Source organism: Bombina bombina, chromosome 1 (assembly GCF_027579735.1).
Source record: "Bombina bombina isolate aBomBom1 chromosome 1, aBomBom1.pri, whole genome shotgun sequence".
Classification (NCBI taxonomy): Eukaryota; Metazoa; Chordata; class Amphibia; order Anura; family Bombinatoridae; genus Bombina; species Bombina bombina.
Window position 1 is genome coordinate 1,145,865,477 of NC_069499.1, and position 26,703 is coordinate 1,145,892,179.

The 26,703-nt window shown below is 39.8% G+C and overlaps 1 protein-coding gene across 2 annotated transcripts in view; it reads right to left on the reverse strand.

Annotated features, from left to right (window-relative positions):
• RETREG3 (reticulophagy regulator family member 3) overlaps positions 1 to 26,703 on the reverse strand; it is a 92,093-nt gene that overhangs the window by 30,637 nt on the left and 34,753 nt on the right. For both annotated transcript variants that reach the window (XM_053699337.1, XM_053699329.1), the window contains exon 5: positions 13,665 to 13,749. In XM_053699337.1, coding sequence (XP_053555312.1) covers positions 13,665 to 13,749 — 85 coding nt within the window. The remainder of the gene's footprint in view (positions 1 to 13,664; positions 13,750 to 26,703) is intronic.

The following is a 26,703-nucleotide window of genomic DNA, read 5'->3' on the forward strand; positions in this document are numbered from 1 at the left end:
GTTTACTAGATTTCTTAGGAGTGACAACGACAGTGGTATCGGAGTCATCCAAAGTAGCTAAAACCTCCTTTAAGAATAGATGAAGGTGTTCAAGCTTAAATCTGAAGGATACCACCTCAGTCTCAGGAGAAGGAATTATACTGTCTGAATCTGAGATTTCACCCTCAGAAAGTCCCGATGTATCTTTCTCATCAGACTTATGAAAAAGGGCAATTTGGGAAGCAGAACTGAGGAAAGGCACCTTACTTTCTGAATTTCTATATTTCCTCTTGCGTTTTCCCTGTAATCTGGGAATTGCAGCTAATGCTGCAGATACCGCTGAAGATACCTGGACAGCAATTTCTGCTTTTTAATAAACTTCACTAGGAGTTATAGAAGAACTGCAGGGCACTGCATGTGACTCCATTGAGGCTTGGAATGTAGCAGGAGAAAGCGGAGGTATTATTTTAACAGCATCATCCTGAGAGACATTAGGCTAAAAAAAATTACATTTATTTTGCAAGTTTTTCTTGAAACATGAAGAACAAAATTGCATAGGAGCATCTAAACATAATAAGCATGAATTCATGAGAGAAGGCTCTATCTCCATATCAGACATGTTGTGAAACAGTAAATAAACTTGTAAAGATAAGTTTCAAAGATTTTAAAATTCAATTAAAATAAGCTAAGGAAAAAATATACTTTAAATTTTATCCCAAATTAGGATCGACCCCAAGCTAAAATTATGTGAGAAAAGTTAAGAAAAAACATTTAATAAATATCAAATAAACTTCTAAAATACCCCTCAGGCAACCCCACACCTCAATTACTGAGGTGCCTTACCGCTACCAATTAAGACTGGATCACCCAGAAATGGAGAAAAACCAACTCTTTCCTGAGAAACGTTATGAAGTAAAGCTGCGACACAGAGAGGCACTAAAAATAGCTTCCTGGTACACGGAGTACCAGAAATAACCGTTTTTTTTTTAAAAAATAGACAGTTTAAAATGTTGCATCGTTTTATTTTAAAGCAAAGGGGAAATGAATAAGCTGCTGAAATAGAAAATTCAGCCTTACTTTCAGTTTAAACTTCTATTGTTTTATCAAGTAAATGTGTCAGAAAATAAAGCCTAATAAAAACATTTTACCCTTTCTTTTTAAAAGAGTTTAAAATGTTAGTCTAACACATGCTACAGTGCCTGCTTCATGCCCCAGTGTAACCCATACAACCCCAGAGGCAGAACTTATTTCCACTTTCTGCGATGAGAATTTTTTAATTAATATTTTTCTGCAGGTCATTTTGAAATGAAATTTGATTTTAAATTAGGCATTTAAACTAAAGCACCAACTAAATTGCAATGTGTTGATTAACTGGAGAGTAAAGTATTTTTTTAAAGTTTTATAATATATAGCATTGCAAATTAGCTGCCCGAGAAAAATAAAATTGTGTAATGTTTTTAAAATGTCTCAAATATTTTTTTTTTCCCTTTGCTTTTGGTCTAACATTACATAATTAGAAGGTTAACTGTAATAAAAAGGTGCATTGCTCACATTAAAGGGACACTAAACCCAAAAGTTTTCTTTCATGATTCAGATAGAGAATACAATTTTAAACAACATTCCAATTCACTTCTATTATCTAATTTGCTTCATTCTTTAGATAGCCTTTCTTGAAGAAATAGCAATGCATATGGGTGAGCCAATCACACAAGGCATCTATGTGCAGCCACCAATCAGCAGCTACTAAGCCTATCTAGATATGCTTTTCAATAAAAGGATATAAAGCGAATTTAGCAAATTAGATAATAGAAGTAAATTAGAAAAGTTGTTTAAAATTGCATGTTCTTTCTAAATCATGAAAGAAAGAAAAAATGTGGGTTTCATGTCCCTTTAACTTCTTTAATTCAGGAGTAAGAGCTTTGCAAATGCTAGGAGGCAAGCTTAAATAAATATATATATATTTATTTATTAGTAATTAATGCAGGGACATGGAAGATCTTATAATTTTATTACTAAAATCGCCATGTTATGTGTCTGCAGGAAGATGATGTTTGTTTGTTTACAAACAAAGGGAAAACAATTATAACCTAATTTCATCTGCGAGTAATACAGTAAATTAGGGCTGATGTTCAATGTTCCTAATAATTTGTGTACTACAGGTAGTCCCCAGGTTACGAACAAGATAGGTTCTGTAGGTTTGTTCTTAAGTTGAATTTGTATGTAAGTTGGAACAGGCACTTTATTTAGGTGAAACTCTAGCCAAACATTTTTTTAGTTTTGGAAAGCATAGGGAAAAGTTTGTTTTGCTATCTGTGCCACTGTTCAGAAAATTTCACATCACTTTCTGTCCTTGTGACAATTGGATTTTGAGTATTTTGGTTTATCCTGTAAAGAAGGATTGGCAATAAAGCTCTATTTTATCTGTTTGTAAGTATGAGTTGTACTTAAGTCGGATGTCTGTAACCCGGGGACTGCCTGTATTATGAAAAGAGTGTGCTCCTTAAAGGGACACTAAACCCCAAAGATAGAGCATGCAATTTTAAGCAACTTTCCAATTTACTCCTATTATACATTTTTCTTTGTTCTCTTGCTATCTTTATTTAAAAAGCAGGAATGTGATACATAGGAGCCGGCCCATCTTTAGTTGAGAACCTGGGTTATTGGTGCTTGCTTATTGGTGGGTAAATGTCAGCCTCTAATAAGAAAGCACTATCCATGGTGCTGAACCTAAAATGGGCTGGATGCTAAGATTTACATTCCTAAATAGCAAGAGAACGAAGAAAAATTTAGGAGTAAATTAGAAAGTTGATTAAAATGTCATGCTCTATCTGAATCATGAAATAAAAAATTTGGGTGTAGTGTCCCTTTAAGAAGCTCCTAAATGAACAAGCAAAAGTTTATAAGGTAAAATGTTAGATACAGAAACACTTGTGAGCAACAAATGTGAATACTTGTATCTTTTGAATCAGTTACTGGGGTATCACAGACATGTATATATAAATAATTATTTCACTAAATTTTAAACATTTTCCAAAGCAAAAAGGACATGTTTTAACTATACTAGCCACTAAAAAGTACAAGCAACATCACATTTTCAAAATGCTAATTTTAAACATTTGTATCCTCTCTTAAATCAGACTGCTATAACAGCAAACAAACAAGAAAAAACAAAACAAAAAAAACCTCTCCACAAGGTAACATCAACATTTCATATAAGCTCAGCATAACTATTTGATAAGAGCCTCACCACAACACTGTTTCTTTGAAGTGAGGGCTGTTGTACTAAACGGATATAAATCAAGCCTCCGCAGGCTTGCAGGAAGTAGCCACTCTGCCATTCGCCTCCCACACTGGAAAGGCTAAGTAGTCCTGTGTGTGTGTGTGTGTGTGTGGGGGGGGGGGGAGGAAAAAGACCTCCTCCACAGCTAATAAACAAATGCAGATGTTAACCCCATGGCTTCTAGGATGGGGGTTAAAGGCTAGCAGTGAAGCCACTATAATCAGATATGCAGTGTGAGGCATGCAGAGGTGAGGAGGAACTGACTTGCAGTTAGTTGTAAAGGAATTTAATAGCATGCCAAGAGGAACGCTTCAGCTCAATGCTCTGCATCTGTAGGACCCAATCTTTCTGCAGAAGGCTGCATTTTCTGTGATGACATCTGCCTTGGGGCATACAACAGGATTATCTATGTCCCAATAAAAAAGCAGTGTCTTTTAATTTGTTAAGTGTGGTCTCCCCAACTGGAAGAAAACATAATTTATGTAAGAATTTACAAGATAAATTAATTTCTTTTCATATTGGCAAGAGTCCATGAGCTAGTGACGTATGGGATATACAATCCTACCAGGAGGGGCAAAGTTTCCTAAACCTCAAAATGCCTATACATACACCCCTCACCACACCCACAATTCAGTTTAACGAATTTCCAAGTAGTGGGGTGATAAAGAAAGGAGTAAAAAGCATCAACAAAGGAATTTGGAAATAATTGTGCTTTATACAAAAAAACAATCATAACCACCATAAAAAGAGTGGGCCTCATGTACTCTTGCCAATATGAAAGAAATGAATTTATCTCGTAAATTCTTACATAAATTATGTTTTCTTTCATGTAATTGGCAAGAGTCCATGAGCTAGTGACGTATGGGATATCAATACCCAAGATGTGGAACTCCATGCAAGAGTCACTAGAGAGGGAGGGATAAAAATAAACAGCCATTTTCAGCTGAAAAAATAATCCACAACCCAAAATATAAGTTTATTCTTCAAATGACAAGAAAAACTTAAAACATCAGCAGATGAATCAAATTGAAACAGCTGCCTGAAGAACTTTTCTACCAAAAACTGATTCTGAAGAAGCAAATACAACAAAACGGTAGAATTTAGTAAATTAATTTAAAGAAGACCAAGTTGCCGCTTGCAAATTTGATCAACTGAAGCTTCATTCTTAAAAGCCCACGAAGTGGAGACTGATCTAGTAGAATGAGCTGTAGTTCTCTGACCCAACTCCAATAAGCTTGAAGAATCAAAAGCTTTAACCAAGAAGCCTTCTGACCTTCCTAGGACCAGAAAATATAACAAATAGACTAGAAGTCTTCCTGAAATCTTTAGCGGCTTCAAAATAATATTTTAAAGCTCTCACCCCCATCCAAAGAATGTAAGGATCTTTCCAAAGAATTCTTAGGATTAGGACACAAGAAAGGGACAACAATTTCTCTACAAATGTTGTTAGAATTCACAACTTCAGGAAAAAAATGTAAATGAAGTCCGCAAAATCGCCTTATCCTGATGAAAAATCAGAAAAGGAGATTCACAAGAAAGAGCAGATAGCTCAGAAACTCTTCTAGCAGAAGAGATGGCCAAAAGGAACAACACTTTCCAAGAAAGTAGTTTAATGTCCAAAGAATGCATAGGTTAAAAATGGAGGAACCTGTAAAGGCCTCAAAAACCAAATTAAGGCTCCAAGGAGGAGAGATTGATTTAATGACAGGCTTAATGTGAACTAAAGCCTGTACAAAACAGTGAATATCAGGAAGTTTAGCAATCTTTCTCGGAAATAAAACAGAAAGAACAAAGATTTGTCCCTTCAAAGCACTTGCAGACAAACCCTTATCCAAACCATCCTGAAGAAACTGTAAAATTCTTACAATTCTAAAAGAATGCCAAGAAAATTAATAAGAAGAACACCAAGAAATGTAAGTCTTCCAAACTTGATAATAAATCTTTCTAGAGACAGATTTACAAGCTTGTAACATAGTATTAATCACTGAGTCAGAGAAACCTATGACTTAGTACTAAGCGATCAATTTCCATACCTTTAAATTTAATGATTTGAGGACCTGATGGAAAAACGAACCTTGAAACAGTAGGTCTGGCCTTAACGGAAGTGGCCAAAGTTGGCAACTGGACATCCGAACAAGACCTGTATACCAAAACCTGTGAGGCCATGCTGGAGCCACCAGCAACACAAAACGATTGTTCCATGATTATTTTGGAGATCACTCTTGGAAGAAGGACTAGAGGCGGGAAAATATAAGCAGGTTGAAAACACCAAAGAAGTGTCAGTGCACCCACTGCTTCCGCCTGAAAATCCCTGGACCTGGACAGGCATCTGGGAAGTCTCATGTTTAGATGAGGAAACACATCTGGATGGAGGGACCACCCCCCTGGATGTAAAGTCTGATGGTTGAAATAATCCGGCTCCCAATGTCTATACCTGGGAAATGCACCGCAGAAATTAGACAGGAGCTAGATTCCACCCAAGCAAGTATCCGAGATACTTCTTCATAGCTTGTGGACTGTAAGTCCTACGCTGGCGATTGACAAATGCCACTGGTTGTGATATTGTCTGTCTGAAAACAAATGAACGGTTCTCTCTTCAACAGAGGCCAAAACTGAAGAGGTCTGAGAATTGCACGGAGTTCTAAAAAATTGATTGGTAATCTCGCCTCTTGAGATTTCCAAACCAAAACAGCTCCCCAACCTGAAAGACTTGCATCTGAAGTGAACATAGACCAGGTTAGCGAACAAACGAAGCCCCTTGATTAGTATGTTGCAGTAAGCCAACAATGCTAGATAAATCAGAATCCAATTCTTGTTGCGCTAATTCACCAACAAAAATGTTGATGCAGCTGCAACATCAGCCAAAGAAATTGCAGGCCTGAGACAACCTGAATATAAATAAGCTTTCCTTAGAAAAGATTCAAGTTTCCTGTCTAAAGGAACTTAAGTACTATCTTCCATAGGAATAGAGGTATGTTCAGCAAGAAAAGAAATAGCACCATCAACTTGAGGATCTTTTCCCAAACTCTATATTAATTGCTAGTAAAGGATACAATTTTTAAAACCTTGAAGAAGGAAAAACATAACTTATGCTTACCTGATAAATTTATTTCTCTTGTGATGTATAGAGTCCACGGATTCATCCATGCTTGTGGGATATTCTCCTTCCTTACAGGAAGTGGCAAAGGGAGCTGTCTATATAGCTCCTCCCTTAGCTCCACCCTCAGTCATTCGACCGAAGGCTAGGAAGAAAAAGGAGAAACTATAGGGTGCAGTGGTGGCTGAAGTTTTTTAAATAAAAATATACTGCCTGTCTTAAATAAACAGGGCGGGCCGTGGACTCGATACATCACAAGAGAAATAAATTTATCAGGTAAGCATAAATTATGTTTTCTCTTGTAAGATGTATCGAGTCCACGGATTCATCCATACTTGTGGGATACCAATACCAAAGCTTTAGGACACGGATGAAGGGAGGGACAAGACAGGTACCTTAAACGGAAGGAACCACTGCTTGTAGAACCTCTCTCACAAAAATAGCCTCCGAAGAAGCAAAGGTATCGAATTTGTAAAATTTGGAAAAAGTATGAAGGGAAGACCAAGTCGCCGCCTTACAAATCTGTTCAACAGAAGCCTCATTTTTAAAAGCCCATGTGGAAGCCACTGCTCTAGTAGAATGAGCAGTAATTCTTTCAGGAGGCTGCTGGCCAGAAACTCTTCGAGCCGAAGAGATAGCTACTAAAAACAAAACCTTCCAAGATAGAAGCTTAATATCTATGGAATGCATAGGTTCAAACGAAACCCCTTGAAGAACTTTAAGAAATAAGTTTAGGCTCCATGGCGGAGCAACAGGTTTAAATACAGGCTTGATCCTGACCAAGGCCTGACTAAACGCTTGAACGTCTGCCAGACGTTTGTGTAAAAGAATAGACAAAGCAGATATTTGTCCTTTTAAGGAACTAGCTGATAATCCCTTCTCCAATCCTTCTTGGAGAAAGGACAATATTCTAGGAATCCTAATCTTACTCCGTGAGTAACCCTTGGATTCACACCAATAAAAATATTTGCGCCAAATCTTATGATAGATCTTCCTGGTGACAGGCTTTCTAGCTTGAATCAGGGTATCAATGACCGACTCAGAGAACCCATGCTTTGATAGAATCAGGCGTTCAATCTCCAAGCAGTCAGACGCAGAGAAATTAGATTTGGATGCGTAAAGGTCCTGCCTCATTGGCAGAGTCCACGGTGGAACCGATGACATGTCCACTAGGTCTGCATACCAAGTCCTGCGTGGCCACGCAGGTGCAATCAGAATCACCGGAGCTCTCTCCTGCTTGATTCTGGCAACCAGACGTGGGAGGAGAGGAAACGGTGGAAATACATAGGCCAGATTGAAGGACCAGGGCACTGCTAGAGCATCTATCAGTACCACCTGGGGATCCCGGGACCTGGACCCGTAACGAGGAAGTTTGGCATTCTGACGGGACGCCATCGGATCCAATTCTGGTGTGCCCCATAGCTGAGTCAGCTGGGAAAATACCTCCGGATGGAGCTCCCACTCCCCCGGATGAAAAGTCTGACGACTTAGGAAATCCGCCTCCCAGTTCTCTACCCCTGGGATATGGATTGCTGAGAGATGGCAAGAGTGATCCTCCGCCCATCGGATTATTTTGGTTACCTCCATCATCGCTAGAGAACTCCGTGTTCCTCCTTGATGATTGATATAAGCTACAGTCGTGATGTTGTCCGACTGAATTCTGATGAATTTGGCCACAGCTAGCTGAGGCCACGCCTGAAGCGCATTGAATATCGCTCTCAGTTCTAGAATGTTTATCGGGAGTAGCGTTTCCTCCCGAGAGCATAAGCCCTGTGCTTTCAGGGAGTTCCAGACAGCACCCCAGCCTAGCAGGCTGGCATCTGCCGTTACTATGAGCCACTCTGGCCTGCGGAAACACATTCCCTGAGACAGGTGGTCCTGAGACAACCACCAGAGAAGAGAATCTCCGGTCTCCTGGTCCAGATGCAGTTGAGGAGATAAATCTGCATAATCCCCATTCCACTGTTTGAGCATGCATAGTTGCAGTGGTCTGAGATGTAGGCGGGCAAAAGGAACTATGTCCATTGCCGCTACCATGAGTCCGATTACCTCCATACACTGAGCCACTGATGGCTGAGGAATGGAACGAAGAGCTCGGCAAGTGGTTAAGAGTTTTGATTTTGTGACCGCCGTCAGAAATATTTTCATTTCTACCTAGTCTATCAGAGTCCCTAGGAAGGAAACTCTTGTGAGAGGGAAGAGAGAACTCTTTTTTATGGTCACCTTCCACCCGTGAGATCTCAGAAAAGCCAACACGATGTCCGTGTGAGACTTGGCTAGCTGGAAAGTCGACGCCTGAATTAAGATGTCGTCTAGATAAGGCACAACTGCTATGCTCCACAGTCTTAGAACCGCCAAAAGGGACCCTAGCACCTTTGTGAAAATTCTGGGAGCCGTGGCCAACCCGAAGGGAAGGGCCACAAACTGGTAATGTCTGTCCAGAAAGGTGAATCTGAGGAATTGATGATTATCTCTGTGAATAGGGATGTGTAGATACGCATCCTTTAAGTCCACGGTAGTCATATATTGACCCTCCTGGATCAACGGTAGAATAGTCCAAATAGTCTCCATCTTGAATGATGGTACTCTGAGAAATTTGTTTAGAATTTTGAGATGCAAGATTGGTCTGAAAGTTCCCTCTTTTTTGGGAACCACAAACAGGTTTGAGTAAAACCCTAGCCCTTGTTCCGCTTTGGAACTGGGTGGATTACTCCCATGGTATGTAGGTCTTCTGGTTTGCAGACAATTGAGAAATGTGAAATCTCCCCTTTGGGGGGGAGTCTTTGAAGTCCAGAAGATATCCCTGGGACACAATTTCTAAGGCCCAGGAATCATGAACATCTCTTGCCCAAGCCTGAGCGAAGAGAGAGAGTCTGCCCCCTACTAGATCCGGTCCCGGATTGGGGACTACCCCTTCATGCTGTCTTAGAGGCAGCTACAGGCTTCTTGGCCTGTTTACCCTTGTTCCAAGCCTGGTTAGGTCTCCAGACTGACTTGGATTGGGCAAAATTCCCCTCTTGCTTTGCAGCAGGGGAAGCTGAAGCGGGACCACCCTTGAAGTTCCGAACGGAACGAAAATTATTTTGTTTGGTCCTCATTTTATTTGTTTTATCCTGAGGGAGGGCATGGCCTTTCCCTCCAGTGATGTCTGAAATAAACTCTTTCAGTTCAGGCCCGAATAGGGTCTTTCCTTTGAAAGGGATGTTCAAAAGTTTAGATTTTGATGACACATCAGCAGACCAGGACTTAAGCCATAACACCCTGCGTGCTAAAATGGCAAAACCCAAATTCTTTGCCGCCAATTTAGCCAGTTGGAAAGCGGCATCTGTAATGAAAGAATTAGCCAACTTAAGGGCCTTAATTCTGTCCATAATATCCTCTAATGGAGTCTCCATCTGAAGAGCCTCTTCTAGAGCCTCCATCTGAAGAGCCTCTTCTAGAGCCTCGAACCAGAAAGCAGCTGCAGTAGTTTCAGGAACAATGCACGGAGAAAAAAACCTTGATGAACAAAAATTTTCTTCAGGAGACCCTCTAATTTTTTATCCATAGGATCTTTGAAAGCACAACTGTATTCGATAGGTATAGTTGTACACTTAGCCAGAGTAGAAATAGCTCCCTCCACCTTAGGGACTGTATGCCACGAGTCCCGCATGGTGTCAGATATGGGAAACATTTTCTTAAAAACAGGAGGGAGAGCGAACAGAATACCTGGTCTATCCCACTCCTTAGTAACAATATTCACAATCCTCTTAGGGACTGGAAAAACATCAGTGTAAACAGGAACCTCTAAGTATTTGTCCATTTTACACAATTTCTCTGGGACCACTATAGGGTCACAATCATCTAGAGTCGCTAATACCTCCCTGAGCAATAAGCGGAGGTGTTAAAGCTTAAATTTAAAGGCCGTTATATCAGAATCTGTCTGAGGGAGCGTCTTTCCTGAATCAGAAATTTCTCCCTCAGATAACAAATCCCTTACCCCTACTTCAGAACATTGTGAGGGTATATCGGATACGGCTACTAAAACGTCAGACGGCTCAGCATTTGTTCTTAACCCAGAGCTGTCACGCTTTCCTTGTAAACCAGGCAGTTTGGATAAAACCTCTGTGAGGGTTGTATTCATAACTGTGGCCATGTCTTGTAAAGTAAATGAATTTGATGCACTAGAGGTACTAGGCGTCATTTGTGTGGGCGTTACTGGTTGTGACACTTGGGGAGAGCTAGATGTTAAACCCTCATTTCCTTCTGTCTGAGAATCATCTATTGCAATATTTTTAAGTGCTAAAATATGCTCTTTATAATTTATAGACATATCCGTGCAAGTGGGACACATTCTAAGAGGGGTTCCACAATGGCTTCTAAACACATTGAACAAGGATTTTCCTTGGTGTCAGACATGTTAAACAGGCTAGTAATGTAACAAGCAATCTTGGAGAACACTTTAATCAAAGCAAATAACAGTTTAGAAAAAAACGGTACTGTGCCTTTAAGAGAAAAAAGCTGCACAAACTCTGCAAAACAGTGTAAAAAAGCAGTAAACAACGACATTTTTACAGTAGCATCATAAAACCTTAGTAACTTTGCACAACTATGCAAATAAACAATTAACCCCTTAATGTAAAAACCGGATTGACAAAACATCAAAAACGGTAAAAAAACGTTCAGCACCTTGCCACAGCTCTGCTGTGGCGCCTACCTGCCCTTTAGGAACGATTTGTGGGGAAAAAAACTTCTTTACAGCCCTCAAACACAGTAGGAACCTCTTGAGAAGCAGCTGGATGTCTCTGAGGAAAAGAAACTGCGCAACTGAGGCGCGAAAATAGGCCCCTCCCACCTCACTCTATGTTATGGGGCCTAAAAGAAACACAACAGAGTGTTTCCTAAGCTAGCCATGTGGATTAATAACCCTTAAACAAGCCACAAAGACCCCTTAAAGTCCCTCAAAAAATGTTATATTTGCAATAAAAACAAAAACGTTTTTTCCTATCAGTGTCACCAGAAACTAATGAGCCCTTTATGCAAGCTGGGATTCCTACTAGTGTCTGAATACAGCTTACCCTTCCCTCATGGGGATATTGCCAGCCTTTTCTAAAAATAACACAGTCTGTCTAGAAAAAAATAGACTGAACATACCTCAATGCAGTTTAGCCTGCAAACCATTTCCCCCAACTGAGGTTTTCCTGTGCTCTTCAGCCCTTGTGAGAACAGCAGTGGATCTTAGTTACAAAGTGCTAAGATCATCATCTTCCTTGCAAAAATGTTCATCCCTTTTCTGCCAGAGAGTAAATAATAAACATTGGTACCATTTAAAATAACAAACTTTTGCTTGAGAAAATAAAAACTAACATTTTTGTCACCACACTCACTTTAACCTTCCTAGTACTTAGAGTAGGCAAAGAGAATGACTGGGGGGTGGAGCTAAGGGAGGAGCTATATAGACAGCTCTGCTGTGGGTGCTCTCTTTGCCACTTCCTATAAGGAAGGAGAATATCCCACAAGTATGGATGAATCCATGGACTTGATACATCTTACAAGAGAAAAAAGAAGTACCCGGCATATTCCATTCCTTATAAATCATATCAGAAATAGCATCAGGAATAGGAAAAAAACCTCTGGAGTAACCACAGGAGGTTTAAAAACAGAATTTACTAGTTCTAATATCAAAAGTACTAGTTTCCACAATATCCAAAAATAATTAACACTTCTAACAAAGAACGAAAAATACTTAATTTAAAATAAATAAGTAGGTTTGTTAGTGTCAATATCTGAGGTAGGATCTTCTGAATCAGATAGATCCTCATCAGAAAAGGATAATTCATTATGTTGTTGGTCATTTGAAATTTCATCAACCTTATGAGAAGTTTTAAAAGACCTTATAATAATTAGAAGGCAGAATAGCAGACAAAGCCTTCTGAACAGAATCAGTAACAATTCTTTATATTTCATAGGTATAACAAGTACATTAAAAGTTGAAGGAACAACAACAGACAATGTACTATTTACTGATGGACACAATATCTGCATGTAAAAGTTTATCATGATAACCAATACAAATGACATTCGGAAATATAATGCACTTAGCTTTAGTAGAACCGACATCAGGCAGCAAAGTTCCCACAGATACTTCTGAGGCAGGATCAGATTGAGACATCTTGCAAAATGTAAAATAAAAAACAACATATAAAGCAAAATTGTCCATTTGAAAAAAAGACTAAACCCCAGGTAAGAAAAAATATTTCTTAATATGTTAATCTTCCCCAAATATGAAACTGACAGTCTGCAAAAGGAAATACATGAACCTGACTCATGGCAAATATTAAAGTACAATACATATATTTAGAACTTTATATAAATGCATAAAGTGCCAAACCATAGCTGAGGTGTCTTAAGTAATAAAAAACATACTTACCAAAAAGACACCCATCCACATATAGCAGATAGCCAAACCAATACTGAAACAGTTATCAGTAGAGGTAATGGTATATGAGAGTATATCGTTAATCTGAAAAGGGAGGTAGGAGATGAATCTCTACGACCGATAACAGAGAACCTATGAAATAGACCCCTGTTAGGAAAATCATTGCATTCAATAGGCAATACTCTTCATGTCCCTCTGACATTCACTGTACTCTGAGAGGAATCGGGCTTCAAAATGCTGAGAAGCGCATGTCAATGTAGAAATCTTAGCACAAACTTACTTCACCACCTCCATAGGAAGCAAAGTTTGTAAAACTGAATTGTGGGTGTGGTGTGGGGTGTATTTATAGGCATTTTGAGGTTTGGGAAACTTTGCCCCTCCTGGTAGGATTGTATATCCCATACGTCACTAGCTCATGGACTCTTGCCAATTACATGAAAGAAAAAGCACTTACCTGATCCGCTGTCCGGCATGTAGACAGTTACAAGGTATGAAAAGACACAGTTCTTCAGAGACCTTTGAAAAAGAAAGAACAGAGTAGCCAACTCTGGCTTTCTAAACTAGGGCAGCAATCGTTAGGAAAAGTTCCTAACTTCCTTGAAGCCACCACTACCCGACTGCAAGGAATGACCTCCTCCATGCACCGAAGGCAAAGACAATGACTGGGGGTTGTGGGTAAGGGAGTGATACTTAGCAGTTTAACTGTGGTGCTCTTTGCCTCCTCCTGCTGGCCAGGAGTGATATTCCCTACAGTAATTACTCAAGCCGTGGACTCACCATATCTTAGGAAAGAAAATTCTATTTGGTTGTCTTTTACTTGCTATTAACACTCTGACTCAACACATAAAATGTATTCAAGGCATAAGAAAAATTTAATTTAATTTACTTACGCATCAGGTACGAAAGTACAAGACCAGGAATGTATCCACCAAGTACAGCCAAGAAAGTTAGAAAGCCACAGGCTAACAGACAGAACTACAAAAGGAAGAGAACAGGTGCAACTGAAGTATCACAACCTGTAAGCAAATAGCCACATATTCTGCATCATCCATTGTCAACTTAAAAACATATCATTAGTAGTTATGTTTTAAAGCTTTGAACATTATGCAATTTGAACAGATAGTAAAGGTGAATAAGGAAGTTATAGTAGCTCTGTAGAGACTATTCAAATATGTATTCTTATATGTTAAAAATTACTTTTTATTTTGTCAAGAAGAAGGTCCTCCTACTACTCCCATGACAGCAGAGTTTCGTTTTAAATAACCATTTAAATTAGCAGCTTGTGGTTTAGCCAATGGCAAGACCACTTCACGATCCAATAGTTTTTCTATAGTGCACACACAGTAGATTCCATTAAATAGTCCTCTGTCAGCTCAAAGGTTTTTTTTAACATATGACATAGCAAATTTGAATAGTAAGCAATAACTTTCAAGCAAAAACTATATATGGAGATTTATTATTCACCTTTACTTTCCCTTTAAAGGGCCAGTAAACCTAGAAAATAATGTTATATAATTCTGCACATAGTGCAGAATTATATAACATTATATTAGTGCTAGCTTTATGTAACAGAATATTGCTGGTGAAATTTTTTATTAAAAAAAAAAAAAAAAAAAAAAAAAAAAAGGGGGTTTCAGACCCGCCCTCTGTGCTCTACTGAGCGGGTCTGGTTTTCTCTCTGAGCGCATCTGGGCAGCTGTCAAGTCACAGCCCGGCCCAATCGCGCCATTACACTCAATGTAGCTCTCTCCTGCTCTGTCTGACAGCGGGAGCGAGTTACATTGAGTGTAATGGCGCGATCGGGCCGGGCTGCGACTAGACAGCTGCCCAAATGCGCTCAGAGGGAAAACCAGACCCGCTCAGTAGAGCACAGAGGGCGGGTCTGAAAAACCCTCTTTTTTAATAAAAATTTCACCAGCAATATTATGTTACATAAAGCTAGCACTATGTGCAGAATTATATAACATTATTTTCTAGGTTTACTGGCCCTTTAAGTAATCCTAAATTTGGCACATTTAAATATACAGTAGTTAGAATACTTTACTTGAAAGACACGGTTTACACAATATATAATTTATTATGGTCATACTAACTGTGTTCCAAAAGGCACAATATTGTATTATAAAATACTATTTGAAGCACAAGTGGTGGACAAATGCACACATTTTACTGTCCCTTGCTCTATAAAATTCGCAATGGATAATGTTTAGAAGTCTCTGCATTATAACTCACAAATGCTGAAGTGCATAAGGCAAAAACAAAACAAAACAACAACAACAAAATAAATACTAAATCTTTTGAATAAGCCTGAAGGCCTTTATCCCTAATGTCTTATAAAGTCAAGAAGCAGACACATTTTACAATGACTTGAATGTCTGAATGACTCACAAAAATGGAACTATCATCAATACTCTGAGATGATCTTTACAAGCTGAAAAAGTGAAGGGACCTTGTTAAAGAAGCTAACATTTTAGAATTATAGTTTCAGCAGTTACACTGCCATGCAAGAACCTGCGACCCAGAAAGCACTGCAGGTACTGTTCAAACATCCACAACAGAAGCCATAGTTCACATGCCAACCTATTACTCAAGTGAGAAGACCATGTCCTGTTTCCTTCACTTGATCTTCTATAACACTCTGGGCATCCTAAAGTCTAAAACAAAACATTGACCCCTCTGTATTTTAGTAAGGATGCCTTAAGACACAATTCAAAAATTCTTTATGGATTACACTATATCATCATTGAGGGACAATTCTGAAAGCAAATGCTTAGAGTTAAAGTATTATATTAACTACAGATCCTAATGTTGATTATTGTAGGATGTTCAGTACAGAACTGCTTCAGACATTAAATGGTATTAGCCACAAATAGTCAAAATCAAATCAAGTGTATGAGCCAATAAAATATACTGATAAACAGCATAATTATTTTTGTTGCAAAACAAACATCAGTTTGCACACCTTGCAGACATTAGGTGGAACAATGGCATGAGTATGTTGGGAAGCCAGTTCTCTGGAGGATGTCTGGATGTATGGAGCAAACCTAAATAGGAAGCTACAAATTGAAATGGTTAATCACTGAAAAATATTTTGATGGCAGATAAGAACCAGAAACTCCAGCGAGTCTGCTCATATTTCCATCTGAAGTGTAAGCCTTAGGTATCCAAAGCATCCTTCAAATCAAACACAGTATTTGACCCTCCCAACTACATTGAAACCTATTCCATTAATCAACCATTGTGAATGTAAATTTTGATGCTAAAGTGCCCGGTTTTTAAAACTTTGATTAAAAACAGGGGCACTTTAATTCATCAAAATTTTAATTTCACTCCTGTTGTGAAAAAAAACTTACCTTTTAATCTTCACAGCAGCTCCAGCTTTCTCCACCCGTTTCAAAGCCTCTTCCTGGGTCTAAAATGAGGCATCCAGCTTCCTCCAATCACAGCAGTGAATCAGACACTGAATCCCCCGGGGGAAAGCTGTGATTGGAGGATGACCTATCAATCATTTCTGACATCAGAAATGGCTTGTGAGACCGGAGGAAGCTGGAGGTGCTGTGAAGTTTAAAAGGTAAGTTTCTTGTCACAACAGGAGTGAAATGTAAATTTTGATGAATTAAAGTGCCCCTGTTTTTAATCAAAGTTTTAAAAACCAGGCACTTTAGCATCAAAATTTACATTCACTTTAAGTAAACTGCTCTTCTATAAAGGGACATTGTACACTAGATTTTTCTTTCCATAAATGTTTTGTAGATTATCCATTTATATAGCTCTTCTGGTAGGGTTTTTGCAACAATGTATAGTTTTGCTTATTCTCTTTTTAATAACATTGTGCTATTCAGACTCCTAACCAAGCCCCAAAGTATCAGCTGTACACGCGCATTTACAAATTCACCCTGGCTCCTGATTGTGCAATCTATCTTTTCATATGAAGGGGGAGTGTCTGCTTTCCAAGCCGCTTTTTCACAGGGTGTCCCAGTCTAACCTCATCAACAGCGCTAAACTGGGAGCTTCTACGTAAGTTTTTAAAAGGTCGGTGGATATTCTTCTTTATAGGAGTGTCTATTACATGCAGTTAAATGAAAATTGGGATATACTGACCATTTAAATAAGGACCTTAAAAGGAATAAGTGCAAAAATAAAATGCTGTATATGCTGCCTTGCAAAGGGATTCAACACATAGTTAAAATCAGCTTCAGGAGTAGCAGTGTACTACTGAAAACTAGCTGAATACACCTGGTGAGCTATTGAAAAGGGGAAAAAAAAAAAGAAAATGTATGTAGCCACCAGCTATTTCCCAGTGTTACATTACTGCTCCTAAAGGATATGTAAATATGCTTAAAAAAAATGGAAAGAGAAAAATCTAAATTTTATAAGGTGGAATTTAAAAGTATTGTACACTATCTGAATCATGAAAGTTTAATTTAGACTTTTATGGCCCTTTAACTGCAAACATATGAGTATGAATGTGCATTTTTCAGATCAGAGGTCACAAACTGTCCATCTTCAACACTCCGTAATGACGGAGTTAAAAGGGTATCTTTTTATAGATTCTCCAGATCACAAACCAAAAAAACCCAAAATTTATGCTTACCTGATAAATTTCTCTCTCTTGTGGTGTATCCAGTCCAAGGGTTCATCCATTACTTGTGGGATATTCTCCTTCCCAACAGGAAGTTGCAAAGAGGACACCCACAGCAGAGCTGTCTATATAGCTCCTCCCCTAACCCCCACCTCCAGTCATTCGACCGAAGACAAGTAAGAAAAAGGAGAAACTATAGGGTGCAGTGTTGACTGTAGTTTTAAAAGTAAAAACACTTGCCTTAAAGTGACAGAGCGGGCCGTGGACTGGATACCCCACAACAGAAAAATATATGAGGTAAGCATAAATTTTGTTTTCTCTTGTAAGTTGTATCCAGTCCACGGGTTCATCCATTACTTGTGGGATACCAATACCAAAGCTTTAGGACACGGATGAAGGGAGGGACAAGGCAGGAACTTAAACGGAAGGCACCACTGCCTGTAAGACCTTTCTCCCAAATATAGCCTCCGAGGAAGCAAAAGTATAAAATTTGTAGAATTTAGAAAAAGTTTGAAGCGAAGACCAAGTCGCCGCCTTACAAATCTGTTCAACAGAGGCCTCATGTTTAAAAGCCCATGTGAAAGCTACCGCTCTAGTAGAATGAGCTGTAATTCTTTCAGGAGGCTGCTGGCCAGCAGTCTCATAAGCTAACCGAATTATGCTTCTCAGCCAAAAAGAAAGAGAAGTTGTCGAAGCCTTTTGGCCTCTCCTCCTTCCAGAGTAGACAACAAACAATGTTTGACGAAAATCCTTAGTAGCTTGTAAATAAAAAACTTTAAAGCACGAACCACGTTGATTGTGTAACAGACGTTCCTTCTTTGACGAAGGATTAGGACACAGAGACGGAACAATTTCCTGATTGATATTCTTATTAGATACTACCTTAGGAAGAAACCCAGGTTTGGTACGAAAAACTACCTTATCTGCATGGAAGATCAGATAAGGGGAATCACACTGTAAGGCAGATAACTCTGAAACTCTTCGAGAATCCCTGGTCTCTTGATCCAGATTTAACAGAGGAGACAAATCTGTGTAGTCCCCATTCCACTGGTTGAGCATGCAAAGTTGCAGTGGTCTGAGATGTAGGCGGGCAAACGGAACTATGTCCATTGCCGCTACCATTAGGCCGATCATTTCCATACACTGAGCCACTGACGGCCGAGAAGTGGAATAAAGAGCACGGCAGAAAGTTAGAAGCTTTGATATCCTGACCTCTGTCAGAAATTTTTTCATTTCTACTGAATCTATCAGAGTTCCTAGGAAGGAAACTCTTGTGAGAGGAGAGAGAGAACTCTTTTCTCTGTTCACTTTCCACCCGTGAGACCTCAGAAAGGCCAGAACAATGTCCGTATGGGACTTGGCGATTTGAAAAGTCGACGCCTGGATCAGAATGTCGTCTAGGTAAGGGGCCACCGCTATGCCCCGCGGCCTTAGAAACGCCAGAAGGGACCTTAGAACCTTCGTAAAGATTCTTGGCGCCGTGGCTAACCCGAAGGGAAGAGCCACAAACTGGTAATGCCTGTCTAAGAAGGCGAACCTGAGGAACTGATGATGATTTCTGTGAATCGGAATGTGGAGATAAGCATCCTTTAAGTCCACGGTAGTCATATATTGACCCTCCTGGATCATAGGTAGGATGGTTCGGATTGTCTCCATCTTGAAGGATGGGACCCTGAGAAATTTGTTTAGGATCTTGAGATCCAAGATTGGTCTGAAAATTCCCTCTTTTTTGGGAACTATAAACAGGTTTGAATAGAAACCCTGCCCCTGTTCCTCCCTTGGAACTGGGTGGATCACTCCCATAACCAGTAGGTCTTGAACGCAACGTAAGAATGCCTCTCTCTTTATCTGGATTGCAGATAGTTGTGAGAGATGAAATCTCCCCTTTGGAGATGAACCCTTGAATTCCAGAAGATATCCCTGGGAAACAAACAAACAATCTCTAGTGCCCAGCAGTGTTAATTTCGTCGACTACAACTAGACTAAAATGACTATAAAACTAAAGAAATTCTGATGACTAAAATACGACTAAAACTAAAATGACATTTTAGTCAAAAGACTATGACTAAAACTAAATCAAAATTACATTTAAGTCAAAAAAGACTATGACTAAAACTAAATCAAAATTACATTTTAGTCAAAAGACTATGACTAAAACTAAATCAAAATGACATTTTAGTCAAAAGACTATGACTAAAACTAAATCAAAATGTGCTGACAAAAACATTTTATGCAAGGTGTTAATCAATCCCTATCCAATTACTGCTCTTTTGTAAAATTTACTAAACTTAATTTTATTAAATTTTAAGCTAAATAAAGACGTTATATACCACAACAGTTAAATTTGTTAAATATGTATTGCATGTTCAAACCTTAATACCATAAATAAAATCAGATTAATAAACCTTTACTCCAGGAGTATATAATGAGTTTGGAAGTTCTAGAGCAGTGCTAATATCGTTGCCTAAATTTTTTCGAATCTGTGAACAATTAATTGATTCTTCCTATAGAAATAAGAATAACCCACGAGTATCGGTTTAAATTATGCTGTGCCTGTGCTAGCTGCAGAAACTTTTTGTTGTGTTGAGTTACTTGATACTTGTTTTAATTATTAACAGAGAACTGTTAAAGTTTTTATATTGGGTAATATGTTCAAAACAGCCAATACAGTTTTGTTTTTTTATATTTTAAAGTTTAATAAAGATGTTACATATTTAACAACGTCTAAATCTGTTTCTGTATTGCATGTTTAAACCTTAATACTATAAATAATAACAGGTGTTATGTTTACTCCTGGAGTATATAATCAGTTTGCAAATTATAGAGAAATGCTTAAATAATGCATTAAACTTTAACTAAACCTCTTAGATTTTAGTCGACTAAAATCTTACTGGAGATTCAGTCGACTAAAACTAGACTAAAACTAAAACAATTCAGATGACTAAAATACGACTAAAACTAAAATGGCATTTTAGTCAAAAGACTAAAACTAAGACTAAATTGAAATTTGCCGTCAAAATTAACACTGGTGCCCAGGGATCCTGGACGTCTCTTGTCCAAGCCTGGGCGAAGAGAGAAAGTCTGCCCCGACTAGATCCGGTCCCGGATCGGGGGCTACTCCTTCATGCTGTCTTAGGGGCAGCAGCAGGTTTTTTGGCCTGCTTCCCCTTGTTCCAAGCCTGGTTAGGTCTCCAGACTGGTTTGGACTGGGCAAAATTTCCCTCTTCTTTTGCATTAGAGGAAGCTGAAGCTGCGCCACTCTTGAAGTTTCGAAAGGCCCTTAATTTGTTGGACCTATCCTGAGGAAGGGCGTGACCTTTTCCTCCGGTAATATCAGAGATGATCTCCTTCAGGCCAGACACGAATAGGGTCTGTCCCTTGAAGGGGATGTTAAGAAGCTTAGACTTTGAAGTAACGTCTGCTGACCAGGACTTAAGCCATAGCGCCCTATGCGCCAGAATGGCAAAACCTGAATTCTTAGCAGTTAGCTTGGTTAAAAGAAAAACGGCGTCAGAAATAAAGGAATTAGCCAACTTAAGAGCTTTAATCCTGTCTAAAATATCATCTAACGGGGTCTCCACCTGTAGAGCCTCCTTAAGAGACTCAAACCAAAAAGCCGATGCAGCAGTAACTGGGGCAATGCATGCAAGAGGCTGGAGAATAAAACCTTGATGTATAAAAATTTTCTTAAGGAGACCCTCCAATTTTTTATGCATAGGATCTAGGAAAGGACAACTGTCCTCAACGGCGTTAGTTGTACGCTTAGCTAGGGTAGAAACAGCTCCCTCCACCTTAGGGACCCTCTGCCACGAGTCCTGTATGGCGACATCTATGGGAAACATCTTTTTAAAAGCAGGAGGGGGAGAGAACGGCACACCTGGTCTATCCCATTCCTTAGTAATAATTTCCGAAAACCTCTTAGGGACTGGAAAAACATCAGTGTAAACAGGCACTGCAAAGTATTTGTCCATTTTACACAACTTCTCTGGAACTACAATGGGGTCACAGTCATCCAGAGTCGCTAAAAACTCCCTGAGCAATAAGCGGAGGTGTTCGAGCTTAAATTTAAACGCTGTCATTTCAGAATCGGACCGAAGTAAAGCCTTCCCTGAATCTGAAATGTCACCCTCAGATAGAAACTCCCTTGCACCAGCTTCGGAGCATTGTGAGGGTAAATCGGACACAGCTATTAAAGCGTCAGAAAGCTCTGTATTTGTTCTAGCCCCAGAGCTGTCTCGCTTTCCTTGTAACCCTGGCAGTTTGGACAATACCTCTGTGAGGGTAGAATTCATAACTGCCGCCATGTCCTGTAAGGTAAAAGAATTAGACGCGCTAGATGTACTTGGAAAACACTTTAATAAATGTGAAACAGCAATTAAACAAAAACGGTACTGTGCCTTTAAGAGGAAAAAAACTAGCACATAAACTGCAAAACAGTGTTAAAAGGTAGTAAACTCTTCAAAATTTTTACAGTGTGTATAAGGGACTAAAGCAACATCGCACCCACTTGCAAATGGATGATTAACCCCATAGCCCCCAAAACGGATTTAAAAAAATGGTAAAAGACAGTTAAGCACCTTGCCACAGCTCTGCTGTGGTTCCTACCTGCCCTCAAATACGATTAGGGAAGAAATAAGCCCTCTATAGTGGTCCTCAGATGCAAGAGGACTTCTCTAGGGAAGCTGGATGTCTCAGTCTGGAAGAAACTGCGCATCTAAAGCGCGAAAATAGGCCCCTCCCACCATGTATTCGATGTCAGAGGGACATTAAGGAAATACTCCTAGGAGTATCTGACTAGCCATGTGGAAAACTAGGCCCCAACTAAAGACTTATCACCCTCAGAGAAAAAAAACGTTCTATTTAGAAACATGTAAACGTTTTGTCACTAAGTAATATGAGTATTAACATGAGTATTACCCTGTTTTGTAAGCATGATTCCAGTCGTTGTAAAATCAACAAGGCTCTGTCAGCATTTTCTAGAACTTATCTCTGCAGACCGTTCCCCCAAATGAAGAAGTTTTCCCATACTCTTCAGTTATGTGTGAGAACAGCAATGGACCTTAGTTACAAACCGCTAAGATCATCAACCTCCAGGCAGAATTCTTCTTCTAATTTCTGCCTGAGAGTAAAACAGTACAACGCCGGTACCGTTTAAAAATAACAAACTCTTGATTGAAGGTAAAACTACACTAAGACACCACATATCTCTTTATACTTCCTATCTTGTCGAGAGTTGCCAAGAGAATGACTGGAGGTGGGGGTTAGGGGAGGAGCTATATAGACAGCTCTGCTGTGGGTGTCCTCTTTGCAACTTCCTGTTTGGAAGGAGAATATCCCACAAGTAATGGATGAACCCGTGGACTGGATACACCTTACAAAATAAATAATAATATTAATAACAAATATGGCCTGCCAGAAGGCAAAGTTAATCTCTAGATTATTTGCAGCATTTAAAAAAAACAAAAAAAAAAGGAAATTTATGCTTACCTGATAAATGTATTTCTTTTACGATATGACAAGTCCACGGATTTCATCCTTACTTATGGGATTACGCCTCCTGGTCAGCAGGAGGAGGCAAAGAGCACCACAGCAGAGATGTATATATAGCTCCTCCCTTCCCTTCCACTCCAGTCATTCGACAGAAGTTAGGAAGAGAAAGGAAAAGCCAAGGTGCAGAGGTGACTATAGTTTAACAAAAATAAAAACCTGTCTTAGAAAATAATAGGGCGGGCCGTGGACTTGTCAAATCGTAAAAGAAATAAATTTATCAGGTAAGCATAAATTTCCTTTTCTTTTACAAGATATGATGAGTCCACGAATTTCATCCTTACTTATGGGATACAATACCAAAGCTAAAGGACACGGATGAAAGGGAGGGACAAGACAGGAACCTAAACGGAAGGCACCACTGCTTGAAGAACCTTTCTCCCAAAAACAGCTTCAGACGAGGCAAAGTATCAAATTTGGAAAATTTGGAAAAGTGTGAAGAGACGACCAAGTTGCAGCCTTGCAAATCTGTTCAACAGAAGCATCATTTTTAAATGCCCATGAGGAAGCCACAGCCCTAGTAGAATGAGCCATAATTCTTTCCGGAGGCTGCTGTCCAGCAGTCTCATATGCAAAATGGATGATACTCTTCAGCCAAAAAGAAAGAGGTAGCCGTAGCTTTCTGGCCCCTACGCTTTCCAGAAAAAATAACAAATAATGAAGATGATTGACAAAATTCTTTAGTCGCCTGCAAGTAAAACTTCAGGGCACGGACCACGTCCAAGTTATGCAACAGACGCTCCTTCTTAGAAGAAGGATTAGGACACAAGGAAGAAACAACAATTTCCTGATTAATATTCTTATTAGAAACAACCTTAGGAAGGAAACCAGGTTTGGTATGTAACACCACCTTATCAGAATGGATAAGGAGAATCACATTGTAAAGCTGAAAGCTCAGAAACTCTGAGAGCAGAAGAAATAGCAACCAAAAATAAAACTTTCCAAGATAACAACTTAATATCTATGGAATGCATAGGTTCAAACGGAACCACTTGAAGAACATTAAGAACTAAATTCAAACTCCACGGAAGAGCAATTGGTATAAACACAGGTCTGATTCTAGTCAGAGCCTGACAAAAAAATTGAACATCTGGAACATCTGACAGACGTTTGTGTAGCAAAATAGATAAAGCAGAAATCTGTCCCTTTAAGGAACTTGCTTATAACCCTTTCTCCAATCCTTCTTGGAGAAAAGATAAAATCCTTGGAATCCTAACCCTACTCCACGAGTAGCCCTTGGATTCGCACCAATAAAGATATTTACGCCATATCTTATGGTAAATCTTTCTAGTAACAGGCTTACGTGCCTGAATCAAGGTATCAATGACCGAATCAGAGAACCCACGCTTAGATAAAATCAAGCGTTCAATCACCAAGCAGTCAGCTGCAGAGAAACTAGATTGGGGTGATGGAAGGGTCCCTGAATGAGAAGGTCCTGTCTCAATGGAAGCTTCCACGGTGGCAGAGAGGACATGTCCACCAAGTCGGCATACCAAGTCCTGTGAGGCCACGCAGGAGCGATGAGAATCACTGAAGCCCTCTCCTGTTTGATCCGAGCGATCACCCAGGGAAGGAGATCAAACGGTGGAAACACATAAGCTAGGTTGAACGACCAAGGCACTGCCAAGGCATCTATCAGTTCGGCCTGAGGATCCCTGGACCTGGATCCGTATCTCGGAAGTTTGGCATTCTGACGAGATGCCATAAAATCCAACTCCGGTCTGCCCCATCTGAGAATCAGGGTGGCAAAGACCTCCGGATGGAGTTCCCATTCCTCGTATGAAACGTCTATCTGCTCAAAAAATCCGCTTCCCAGTTGTCCACTCCTGGGATGTAGATTGCCGACAGATAACAAGAGTGAATATGAAGATATGCATCCTTTAAGTCTACGGAAGTCATATATTGACCCTCCTGGATCAATGGAAGAATTGTCTGAATAGTCTCCATCTTGAAGGATGGAACTCTGAGAAACTTGTTTAGACTCTTGAGATCTAAAATGGGTCGGAACGTTCCCTCTTTTTTGGGAACCACAAAAAGATTTGAGTAAAACCCCTGCCCCTGTTCCTGTATTGGAACGGGACAAATTACTCCCATGGTGGAGAGATCTTTTACACAACATAAGAACGCCTCTCTTTATATCTGGTCTACATACAATAGTGAAAGAAGAAACCTTCCCCTTGGGAAGTAATTTTTGGACTCCAATTGATACCCTTGAGACACGATCTCTAGTGTCCATGGGTCCTGAACGTTTCGTATCCATGCGTGGACAAAGAGAGAAAGTCTGCGCCCTACAAGATCCGGTCCCGGATCGGGGGCCGCCCCTTCATGCTGTTTTGGGAGCAGCAGCGGGCTTCTTGGGTTGTTTACCCTTATTCCAAGCCTGGTTGGGTCTCCAGATGGACTTGGCTTGTGCAAAATTCCCTTCCTGTTTAGCGGAAGAAGAAGAAGAGTGGACTCCCTTGAAATTTCGAAAGGAACGAAAATTACTCAGTTTACCCCTTTGTTTAGATGTTTTAGCCTGAGGTAGGAGATGACCCTTACCTCCCGTAATGTCAGAAATGATTTCTTTCAAGTCAAGCCTGAACAGGGTCTTTCCTTTAAAAGGAATAGCCAAAAGCTTGGATTTAGAGGACACAGCCGCAGACCAAGATTTTAACCATAAGGCTCTGCGTGCTAAAATGGCAAATCCTGCATTCTTAGTCGCCAATTTGGCGATCTGAAAGGCGGCATCCGTAACAAAAGAATTAGCCAGCTTAAGGGCCTTAATTCTATCCAGTATTTCCTCTAAAGAAGTCTCAGTCTTAAGAGACTCTTCTAAGGCGTCAAACCAAAAGGCAGCTGCAGTTGTAACTGGTACAATACAGGCCGTCGGTTGTAATAGAAAACCTGAATTGTACAAACAGCTTTTTTAGAAGACCCTCCAACTTCTTATCCATAGGGTCTTTGAAAGCACAACTGTCCTCAATAGGGATAGTCGTACGCTTAGCCAGGGTAGAGATAGCTCCCTCCACCATAGGGATCGTTTGCCAAGAATCTTGGACAGAGTCAGCTATAGGGTACATTTTCTTAAAATTAGGAGAAGGTGAGAACAGGATACCCGGTCTTTCCCATTCCCGCGTAATAATTTCCGAAATTCTCTTAGGAACCGGAAAAACATCAGAATAAGAAGGAACCTCTAAGTATTTGTCCATCTTACACAATTTCTCTGGAGATACCACAATAGAGTCACAGTCATCCAGAGTCGCTAAAACCTCCCGAAGTAACAGGCAGAGGTGTTCAAGCTTAAATCTGAAGGACATGACTTCCGAGTCTGTCTGAGGTAACGCACTCCCTGAGTCAGAAAGTTCCCCCTCAGACAGAAGCTCCCTACCCCCCAAATCAGATCCCTGGGAGGGCACATCGGAGATAGTCATCAAAGCATCAGAAGTCACAGGAACCAAAGGGGCTTCTGTCCTGCTGCGTTTGCCCTGTAACACCGGCAACTTGGATAAAACTTCTGTAAGAGTGGATGACATAACTGCAGCCATATCCTGCAGAGTAAATGAAGTAGACGCAGTTGAAGAACATAGCGTCGCTTGAGTAGGCGTTAAGGGCTGTGACGCTTGGGGAGAAAGAATTGGCATACCCCGAGTCTCATCAGTCTGAGAAACATCCTGAGCTATATCTTTGTTAAAGAAAAACATAATTTATGCTTACCTGATAAATTTATTTCTCTTGTAGTGTATTCAGTCCACGGGTCATCCATTACTTATGGTATATATTCCCTTCCCAACAGGAAGTTGCAAGAGGTTCACCCAAAG